This window comes from Microcaecilia unicolor, chromosome 4 (genome assembly GCF_901765095.1).
Source record: "Microcaecilia unicolor chromosome 4, aMicUni1.1, whole genome shotgun sequence".
NCBI lineage: Eukaryota > Metazoa > Chordata > Amphibia > Gymnophiona > Siphonopidae > Microcaecilia > Microcaecilia unicolor.
In genome coordinates, this window is record NC_044034.1 from 2,778,141 (window position 1) to 2,789,645 (window position 11,505).

An 11,505-nucleotide genomic window follows, 5' to 3' on the forward strand; every position below is an offset into this window, starting at 1 on the left:
GGGACTGTCCTTCTTTGTTAAACTGTACAGCGCTGCGTAACCCTAGTAGCGCTCTAGAAATGTTAAGTGGTAGTAGTAGTTTATTGGGACCCTTAAAGGTTTCTTTTGGAGCATCTTACCTTGATGTGGTGACTGATCACTTGATACTGGTTCCTTTCCACCCAATTTCTGTCTGAGTATTGTAATGGTAGTTAATCAAATATTTTAATAAACATTTACATGCGCTGTTCCAGAATAGCGCCTAGTCGCTTTGCTTCCACGTACGCATGTAAGTGTATACCTACCCTCAAAAGTGCTGCTATTCTGTGTACTTACCCCTGCAAGTGGGGCATAGTGAGGTGGGAGTTCAACTGAAAACCATTTTGAAGTTCAGCAGCAGGTTTTCGGGATATCCACAATGAATATTCATGACTGAGATTTGCATGCACTGCCTCCACTACATGCAAATCTCCCATGAATATTCATTGTGGATATCCTGAAAACCTGACTGGCTGGGCTGCCTCCAGGACCAGGTTTGGAAACCACTGCAGTAAGCTAATCATACGCAAATTTGAAACAGACAGAACCGTTAATCAAGGGGATACACTCGACACATGCGCAGAAGGTCCTGCGCCGAGGGCAGCTAGAACTATGCATGTCTGCGCAAAATGAAGGTGCCGACGCAGATCTGCTGGAATGTTCTTCTACAGCATCTCAAACATTTCTTGTGCATAACATTTTTAGGATATTTATGCATAAAAAACTTTCCAGCACATGCCGCAGATAAAATGTTTTCTGTTCGGACCTGTGTGCAGAACCATCACTTCCCCTTCTGTCTTAAAATGTTCTGGGTACTGTTATGCTCACAGCAAAAAGAAGAAGCAGGCATTAAATTCTCACAGGCAGTACCTCTACGCCTCCTCTGATGTGGCGTTAAAGCTCCTGCCTTACATTCTTCTGCGCACTTCTGTGCGTTGGGACTGAAGAGTTAACGGTTTCATTAACATTCATTGTAATATGCTGTGCACTGGTGTCCTATGCACAGATTCACACAATTATCTTCGGCATGAAATGTGTTTCTGCATTACACACCCATAGAAGTACACACAAATGTCACATTAACTCTGCGTGAATGTCAGCACAATCTATCTGCATGAGTCCTGAGTGAGCATTTTAATGTGCTCTTTGCCTTACTGCATAGTAGACTGAGCTTAACACCCTTTGTGAGTACTGTATGTGAAATTCAGAGTCTGCTCAGTGTGTGCATGTGAAATGTGTTGCATAGGCCCAAAGCATCCCTTCAGCAAACCTGAGTCACAAATGTTTTGCATTTGAAAACAAAAACTGAATTCTTATCCCAGCCTGCTAGAGAAATCTTGGGCTCCTCAAGTAGTCTGTGATATTTTATCAAGTAATATGAAATGCTTGATTATGTGAATAGATAGCTAGTCAATGAACTGATCAAAAGCACGTTGTTGCAGAATTAACCATGCATGAAGACTTCCATTTGCTACATTTAACTTCTTTATTGATTTAGCTAAAAATTAGATCATGACTATAATTAATAAAACAATAGCCCTGAGCATCTCAGTGACATTTCTTTCTCTTGGAAAACCATCAACCAAAGATGCACACGGTGCCAGTGGCCAGACGATGCTTGTATTCATGAAGGACAAAAGTTGCTTGTGGAAAGTTACATTTCATATCCAGTTTGCCAGGGACAGCATGAACAGTGATCCCTTCTCCTAGACCTTCCCCCAACTTCTGCAGCATCCTCTGGGCCAAGTAGGTCTTGGCGTAGTCTGGGTTGGCTTCAATGTTAGCATACACATCAGGTGGTGGATTTGGTATCTTCCACTCTAAGTCTCCGATCAGCAGGTGAATTTTATTCTTGTCAAGGAAGGACGGGCTTTCATTATAACATGCCACCACATGGAGACCACATTCTTGCCTTGCTGAGATGAAGTTTCCCCGTACCAGAATCTCCTGGGAGCTCTCCTCAGAGGAGTTAGAGACCATCACTGACCACTTTAGCCAGTCATAATTTTTTTCCAGTTTCTTCAGAATGCCAGATGCAATTTCATCATTCTTCAACTTTTCCTTTTTCTCCAGGAACTTCTCAATATCCTCCTTTGCCTGCTCCTTGAAGTAGTGAACACACTCATAGGACGCTGCCTTCATACGCTTATACAGGGCCTCCATCTTTTCTGACCAGCGAGACATCATCAGAGCGGTGTCTCTCCCAGTGAGGGAACTGTGGGTGAAGAGACAGAGAAGACCAGTCCCAATCACGAAGTTGATTTTCTCACAGAAGGCCAACATCTCCCACCGGCGTGGCTTGTGATCCAATATTACCTGTTCCAGCAGTGTGGTTTGATTGGCCAGGACAGAGACCCCCAGCAGTCGGTTGTACAAGGCATTTAGTTGCCTCTCAATTTTATAATCTGCAACATGCTGCAGAAAGACCTCTGTCTCTTTTTTTGTGAATTGCTCATTGGCTCGAACAACCATGCCTAACTGGTAGTACACCACAGTGATGTTGTCTTCGCAGTATACTACATCTGCATCATGCATCAGGCCTTTCCCAGAGGCCAGCTGTCTGTCAATGGCATCCAAGTTTTTTCGGACAAACTCCAGTTCCTCAGCCTTGGCAGTGCCTTGCAAGTATGACTCAATACCCAGCACCATGGACTTCATTGACTGCAGGTATCCTACGGGTTCTAGCACTTTCCCAAACAATGCCATCCTCTACTTGGCACAAGGTCCAGATGTTGTCTTCTCTCAGGAACTATCTCCACAACCTTGCGATCTACTGTAAGAAAAGATTGTTTAGTGATCTAAAATGTGATTCTTTCACTTTTCCCCAGCATTGTCTCAAAAACACAGATTGATTTATTTTTAGCTTTTATTAAGTATAACATTCAAGATAAACACCCTGAGGACAAAATTCAACTGGACATTGAAAGGGTAATTTTATTAAGAAGCACATAAGTGTCTATGGTGGTTAGTTTAGAAGTATCCACACATCTAAATGGCAGCCTTTAAATGTCTGGACAAGCCCAGACGTTTAAATGCCATTTCAAAACAGGTATCAGGGGCGTAACCAGGCACCCAATTTTGGGTGGGCCTGGGCCCAACAGGGTGGGCAGAAGAACTCCGCCCTGTCCCACAAGTGATTTGGTCTCTCCCTCTCTTGCCTGCATGCCATATGGTCTCTCAAACATCCCTCCTCCCCTGCATACCTTTTAAGTAGCAGATTTTCACCGGCAGCGAGCAGCAACTAATACACACTGCTCATTTTGGCCCCACAGCCTCTGATGCAACTTCCTGTTTCTGCATAGTTGGGAATATATCAGAGGGAAGGCAATAGGACCAGTGCGAACAGCATGTATTAGTCGCTGCAGGTGAAGATCTGCTATTTACAAGGTATGCAGGAGGGACAGTTGGGAGTTTTTGGCTGGTAGGGCTTGGGGATCCCTGCCAGCCACTTCATAGGTGTGCTGCTACTGGGTGGGCCTGGGTCTACCTGGGCCCACCCTTTGCTACGCCACTGACAGGTATCATTCAGACGTGTAGAAGATCACCACATCTAACTGGCAAGGGGTATGGGGAGGATGGGGAGAAGGAGTGGTCTGGGTGGGAAAACAATAAGATGTGCATACTTTTATTTCACATAGGGAATGCACATCTGCATGGAGAATCCTGAACCTTCATTCCAAGCTCCTTTATCTCTGTGGCCTGGCTAATGCTGTCATCCTGATGTCACTGCAGTCTGAGAGAAAAGTCATGGGCTGTCACAGGGGCAAGTCAATTACAAAGAGGTATCCCAAGGGGTCACCCTTTTGGGAGCTCTTTAAGGAGTGACCAAGATCTGCACCGTACAGGCTGGAGTGGCCTTCGACAGCAGCTTGAGTAGCTGAAACCAAAGGACAGGGCCGGGCGGACTTCTACGGTCTATGTCCCAGAAATGCCAAACAGAGACAATGATCAATTTAGGGAGCCACCTCATCCACTGTTTCATAGGTGGGGGCTAACCCTTTGTGGAACTTCTCCAGGAGGATGACTCTTGCAATCTCTGGGCCCGTCTTTCTTTCAGGTTGCAGCCATCTCCAGGCCATCTGCTTGAGTTGATAGAAGAAACTCTGGAGGTTTTATTTAACTTACAGGAACCCTTCTGGAAACATTGCCAGTAGGCATCTTGGGTGCAGCCTGCCCTCTCCAAAATGGTGGCTTTTATTTCTGCATAGGTGGCCGTCCCACCGGAATTGATATCTTGGAATGCTGTTTGGCTGCTACCGGTCAGTAAATTCCCTAGGTAAGTTATCCATGATGCTTGTGGCCAACCAGAAAGGTGGGCAGTTCTTTCAAAATTGGTCAGGAAATAGTCCAGGTCATCCTCTGGTACCATCTTCAGTAACACCAGAACCGGAGGGTTTCAACCTGGGAGACCGCAAGGCTTGTGTCACCTGGGCCAGGGAGCTCTGCTGGGCTTCCAGAGATCTTTGGGAGGCTTGCTGGTGTTCCCATTGCCTCGGTCTGGCCTTCCATTAGGACCTGGAATAGCCTCGCCATGTTTTTGCTGTAACAACCTCGCCCAGAAACATTCACAACGTGAGGACAACAAAAACAAAACCTGCCTGTCTGGCACTAACTATACATCCCCCTCTAACTAGGCCTGGGCTAACCCCTTCTGCCTAACGTCCCGGTGTGGTATCTTCAATAGGCCCAGAGCCCCGGAGGTCAAGGATCCAGCTTCCTTCGACAGGATAAGCTCCAAATCCCACCACTGCCACAATATGTGATACTGTGAACAAGTGTTGAGGGTGGGCCTTCACAATAACACAGCCAGACATGAAATAAGTGCTTTATTAAAATTCAGTCTGAGGCCTGTTACTTCACAGGCCCAGGAACAAAGGTAAAGTCTCCTTACTTCAGAGAACAAAATCATAGCCAGGGCTGTGGTTGACAGGGCCCAAAACACCAGTCGGTAGCTTGTGATTGCCATTCCCCAAACACAGTCTGTAAGTTTATGCTCTCTCAGAACAAGGCTTACAAGTCTTCAAATCAAAAGTTGGCTTACGTCAGCCAGGTCACAGTAGCTAGCTAGATATATGTCATAAAGTCATATGCTGGTGCTTCATCTCTTCCTTCCTTGCGCCTCCTTAACTCCACTCTGGCCCTGCCTTTTATACTTCCTGGTTTTATACTTCCTGGCTGGGCTCCACCACTCCCATCTCACTTCCTGCCTGGGCAGGACTAGTGGTTTTAAGGTGGCTCAGAATACCTGACCATGTTCACCTATCTAGACCCGTCTTGCTAGGGGAAAGGGCACTACAGAACCAGCTGGGTAAGTTGTGCTGGCAATTTCCCAAGAGACAGTATGTCAATATGTGAAATATATTATTTATTATATACGATAATAAATATAATGGAAAAAGAAAGCAAACACCATAAATTCCTACAGAATAATACAGATATTATAATCTGTATAATCGGCTAAATAAACCATGCCCCTGAATCCAAGCCAGCCACTGGCAACAAGCAATACAAGTCTAAACTCCCTACTGTAGAAGTAAAGCTGAAATCTCACCCTGAGACTTGCTTCTTTGCTGATCTCTGGATAGATGAAAAGCAACTTCTTTCAGCCTTAGCTGTGAACTGCGAGCTGATATAACCTTTTCGTTCCCTTAGCCCAGGCAGCCAGACGTAGCCCCAGTAAGCAGCTGTAGATATTAGCTGACTTCTCTCCAGAGGAGAAGGCAAAGAGGTTGGTTCTTTGGCACGACCAGACAGTGTCTCATTCAGAGTTGCCAGCAGAGACGCCACTTTAGTTCGGCACCAGGTAGAATCTGATTACTTTGTACCTCAAAGGATCTGAACAGAGCTCTGTCGATAGTCCTCAGGAGATTCTTTTGGACCAATCAGACCATGCATTTTTGATATCAGAATGATCGAATCCAGGCCGGCTAAGATAAAGAAGTCTAGTGTTGATACAGACACTCTCCCTTACCCTGTAGCACTAGCCAAGTAGCCCACAAATGGCATCACATACTTGAAGGAAATAAATCTGTCTGGCAAGCCAGTTCACCCCCCCTTAGATGAAATGCAAACGTTCTCTGTGCTTCCAGTGTCAGCAGTGTCCATGGGCTGACAGAGAAATAGGAAATGCCCAAACAGCCATCTTACTCTTGTTCACACAGATGATGCAGATTCAGGCCTGTAGGTGGACGTAGGCCTCAGTTGAGCACAAGGTGACACACTGGAGATACATCTACAAGAGGGACTAACTATTCTTAAAGGTGAAGGGCAGGTATTCTATAAAGCCCCTCATAGCCAGGTAAACCAGGGGACTGAGTAATGTGGAATGTATCTTCTCTTTAGCATCTACTACTACTACTACTACTTAACATTTCTAGAGCGCTACTAGGGTTATGCAGCGCTGTACAAATTAATAACTAAGGACGGTCCCTGCTCAGAAGAGCTTACAATCTAAAGGACAAAATGTCAAGTTGGGGTAGTCTCGATTTCCTGAGTAGAGGTGTTGTGATTAGGTGCCGAAAGCGACATTGAAAAGGTAGGCTTTGAGCAATGATTTGAAGATGGGTAGGGAGGGGGCCTGGCGTATGTGCTCAGGGAGTTTGTTCCAAGCATGGGGTGAGGCGAAGCAGAAAGGGCGGAGCCTACAGTTGGCGGTGGTGGAGAAGGGTACTGAAAGGAGGGATTTGTCTTGAGAGCGGAGGTTACGGGTAGGGTATCTCTGAGTGACCTAAATCAGATGGATGCTGGGCACTATGCACCATTGGTCTGATTTGGTATAGAGCATTGCGTCTGATCTAGTAGCCAAAATGGACTGTTAGTCTGATTGATTGATGTAATCCAGTTTGTTCATCTTGTTGTACTTGTACCTTCCATTCTATCTTTAATTAACCCTTCCGAGTCTTTCCCTTCTAACTTTAAAATGCATTGAATCTGTCCTTGCCCTTTCATTCTTCTCACCTCACTACTTCAACACCTCTCTAGCTTAAAACCACTGAACACGTTATTAACACTAACTCTATAATTTTCTGACTCCTTAGCCTTAAACTCTTCCCAGTCTGGATTCGACCTACTTCATATCATATCATTATTCTTGTCCTAGGCTTATTCTCTGAAGCTTGATTATTTACCCATGCCTTCCACAATTAGAACATTAGGATAAGAAGTCTGTTGAAACCTTTTAAAATGTTTTTTCTCTTCATTTTTTTCATACTGTAATTTTTACTCCATCTCAATGTTTTATATGAAAGACAGATACTCAAGTAATACTTAAATAGATAAAAATAGTACATCTTAAAAGAATGTAAAAAAAAACAAAAAGGAGGAAATATTTTTTCACCCCAAGAATAGTTGAGCTCTGGAACCCGTTGCAGGAGGATGTGGTAACAGCTGGTTTAAAAAAAGGTTTGGACACGTTCCTGGAGGAAAAGTCCATAGTCTGCTATTGAAATGGACATGGAGGAAGCCACTTGCCCTGTGATTTGTTATCATGGAAAGGTGCTACTAATTGGATTTCTGCCAGGTACATGTAACCTGGATTGGCCAATGCTGGGAGCAGGGTATTGGGCTAGATGGATCATTGGTCTGACCCAGTATGGCTATTCCTATGTTCTTATGTAAGTGTCAAGCTATGTCAGACCAGTGGTGCAGACCAGTTCCGTCTCTTAGAGGTTTCGAGAAGATCCCTTCTCTGTTGTGTGACATCTTCTATTTTCTTCTCTTGCCTGCTACTCTGCTAGTCTCCTTTTCTTCTAACTATCCCTTTTGGAAACTTTCCTGTCTTGGCATTTCTAACTTATCTGACCGGTCCTTCATGGTTTTTGGCAATATGTCCTACAGATGTTTCAGGCTCTACAGGACTTCCTGCTTATTTAAAATCTATTGTTGGTGTCTCGGTTTCCTTTATTTTCTTGCAAGGATGTTTCGATTACTACTTAATGATAATACTCAAATCTACCTCATTTTCTTGTCTCCATCCCTTCCATCTCCTTTTGCAACTCATCCTGTCTCCTCTGGTTCTTCTTCATTACATTTCACTTCATTCTCCTAAAATTAGAATTCTCTCTCCCCCCCCCCCCCCCACCCCAGTTAAATTAAGTGTTTCTTGCCCTCCAGATGATTTTACTTCTATCAGTTCTTCACTGCTGTACTTCTCACAATCCAGCAGATATCAGGGTAGTCTTCTCTTCACACAATCCTCCAGCACCCATTCTTCATCTCATATTTCAAAGAACACAGTCTCCCAGTTCCCAACCCATCAGGACACTGTCCCACTCTCACACAACAGAATACAATACACTCAGTCCTTACCTCATAAAAAAAAAAAACTTCCCTGGTCTCACACAACAGTCTTCCACTGCCCCCCACCTCGTCCGAATAACCCCAGTCTCAAAGAACAAAGAATAACACAGTTTCCCAGTTCCCAACCCATCAACACACTGTCTCAGTTTCACACAACGAGGACTAATTCACTCTTCCACTGTCCCCGCCTCAGCAGAATAGCCCCAGTCTCTAACACAGTCTCCCAGTTCCCAACCCATCAACGCACTGTCCCAGTTTCACACAACAAGGACTAATTCACTCTTCCACTGTCCCCGCTTCAGCAGAATAGCCCCAGTCTCTAACACAGTCTCCCAGTTCCCAACCCATCAACGCACTGTCCCAGTTTCACACAACAAGGACTAATTCACTCTTCCACTGTCCCCGCCTCAGCAGAATAGCCCCAGTCTCTAACACAGTCTCCCAGTTCCCAACCCATCAACGCACTGTCCCAGTTTCACACAACAAGGACTAATTCACTCTTCCACTGTCCCCGCCTCAGCAGAATAGCCCCAGTCTCTAACACAGTCTCCCAGTTCCCAACCCATCAACGCACTGTCCCAGTTTCACACAACAAGGACTAATTCACTCTTCCACTGTCCCCGCCTCAGCAGAATAGCCCCAGTCTCTAACACAGTCTCCCAGTTCCCAACCCATCAGGACACTGTCCCACTCTCACACAACAGAATACAATACACTCAGTCCTTACCTCATTAAAAAAAAACTTCCCTGGTCTCACACAACAGTCTTCCACTGCCCCCCACCTCGTCCGAATAACCCCAGTCTCAAAGAACAAAGAATAACACAGTTTCCCAGTTCCCAACCCATCAACACACTGTCTCAGTTTCACACAACGAGGACTAATTCACTCTTCCACTGTCCCCGCCTCAGCAGAATAGCCCCAGTCTCTAACACAGTCTCCCAGTTCCCAACCCATCAACGCACTGTCCCAGTTTCACACAACAAGGACTAATTCACTCTTCCACTGTCCCCGCCTCAGCAGAATAGCCCCAGTCTCTAACACAGTCTCCCAGTTCCCAACCCATCAACGCACTGTCCCAGTTTCACACAACAAGGACTAATTCACTCTTCCACTGTCCCCGCCTCAGCAGAATAGCCCCAGTCTCTAACACAGTCTCCCAGTTCCCAACCCATCAACGCACTGTCCCAGTTTCACACAACAAGGACTAATTCACTCTTCCACTGTCCCCCGCCTCAGCAGAATAGCCCCAGTCTCTAACACAGTCTCCCAGTTCCCAACCCATCAACGCACTGTCCCAGTTTCACACAACAAGGACTAATTCACTCTTCCACTGTCCCCGCCTCAGCAGAATAGCCCCAGTCTCTAACACAGTCTCCCAGTTCCCAACCCATCAACGCACTGTCCCAGTTTCACACAACAAGGACTAATTCACTCTTCCACTGTCCCCCGCCTCAGCAGAATAGCCCCAGTCTCTAACACAGTCTCCCAGTTCCCCACCCATCAACGCACTGTCCCAGTTTCACACAACAAGGACTAATTCACTCTTCCACTGTCCCCGCCTCAGCAGAATAGCCCCAGTCTCTAACACAGTCTCCCAGTTCCCAACCCATCAGGACACTGTCCCACTCTCACACAACAGAATACAATACACTCAGTCCTTACCTCATTAAAAAAAAACTTCCCTGGTCTCACACAACAGTCTTCCACTGCCCCCCACCTCGTCCGAATAACCCCAGTCTCAAAGAACAAAGAATAACACAGTTTCCCAGTTCCCAACCCATCAACACACTGTCTCAGTTTCACACAACGAGGACTAATTCACTCTTCCACTGTCCCCGCCTCAGCAGAATAGCCCCAGTCTCTAACACAGTCTCCCAGTTCCCAACCCATCAACGCACTGTCCCAGTTTCACACAACAAGGACTAATTCACTCTTCCACTGTCCCCCGCCTCAGCAGAATAGCCCCAGTCTCTAACACAGTCTCCCAGTTCCCAACCCATCAACGCACTGTCCCAGTTTCACACAACAAGGACTAATTCACTCTTCCACTGTCCCCGCCTCAGCAGAATAGCCCCAGTCTCTAACACAGTCTCCCAGTTCCCAACCCATCAACGCACTGTCCCAGTTTCACACAACAAGGACTAATTCACTCTTCCACTGTCCCCGCCTCAGCAGAATAGCCCCAGTCTCTAACACAGTCTCCCAGTTCCCAACCCATCAACGCACTGTCCCATTTTCATACAATAAAGAACAACATTCTCTCAGTCCTTACCTCATGAATACACTGTCCCAGTCTCAAACAAAAAAGAATAACACTCTCAGTCCCTACCCATCATCAATACACTGCCCCAGTCTCACACAGTGTTCCACTGCCCCCACCCCATCAAAGAACAAAGAATAACACAGTCTCTCACAACAGGGACTAAGTCAATCTTCCACTGCTCCCACCTCATCAGTATTGTCCCAGTCTCAAAGAACAAAAAATAACAACCACTCAGCCCCCACTAGTACACTCTCTGGACCTCACACAGGAATGAAAGATACTGTGTCCTACTCCAGTACCAGACTTGATGTCACATGCACATCTTGCCATCATTTTGGTTTTTTTAATCTCTTACTGTTATGTCTGATCCAGGTCCAGTTGCTGTCTACAGCCTCTCATGCAGATTGTGTGGCACGGGAAGGATACCCTGCTCCGTAAGCCTCAGAGGGTGGAACTAAGGTGTGAGAAGGACACCTGGTCTTTCAGCCAACAGTGCTAGGACTGGGATGTGTGAAGGACATTGTGACTTTGAAATTCTTATCTTTCCCAGCTCATGTGATCACAACAAAGGAACAAAGAAATACAGAACAGGAAAGTCACCAGGAGCATGTGAACCCCAAAGCCACATGTCCACACCCACTGGGGAGAAAGAGAGTGGCAGCAGAGAGCCTGGTGAAGGTCAGATAGTGTGGTGGCCATGTTAGTCTACTTTAGAGATATTAAACAGAAATGTAAAAAAAACAAGGAAAATAAGATTACACCTTTTTAATTTCAGTAAAAATACATTTTAACTAGCTGTTGAAGGCCAGAACCTTCTTTCCAGGTCAGAAAAGAGCAACAGATGACAAAATCAGAATATAGACATGAAACATAAAAGCATTCTAATGACAGTCTTGAGGGACAGGTACAGGTGGGGGAGGGAGTG

At 45.8% G+C, this 11,505-nt stretch overlaps 1 protein-coding gene across 2 annotated transcripts; it reads right to left on the minus strand.

The window, feature by feature from the left end:
* Nucleotides 1-1,496: 1,496 nt before the first annotated feature.
* Nucleotides 1,497-11,172, minus strand: LOC115467806. Of its 2 annotated transcripts, none has more exons than XM_030199293.1 (2): nucleotides 10,936-11,172; nucleotides 1,497-2,788 (listed from the first exon to the last, which is right to left on the minus strand). In XM_030199293.1, the coding sequence occupies exon 2, from the start codon at nucleotides 2,722-2,724 to the stop codon at nucleotides 1,597-1,599; it is 1,128 nt and encodes a 375-aa protein (XP_030055153.1). In that variant the 5' UTR covers nucleotides 2,725-2,788; nucleotides 10,936-11,172; the 3' UTR covers nucleotides 1,497-1,596. The 2 variants fall into 2 exon arrangements, with proteins under 2 accessions (XP_030055153.1, XP_030055152.1); XM_030199292.1 differs by having other exon boundaries at nucleotides 1,497-2,791.
* Between the last annotated feature and the right edge of the window lie 333 nt (nucleotides 11,173-11,505).

Coding starts and splice junctions, on each gene's coding strand:
- LOC115467806 (XM_030199293.1), bottom strand. CDS start 2,724: ATGGCATTGTTTGGGAAAGTGCTAGAACCCGTAGGATACCTGCAGTCA.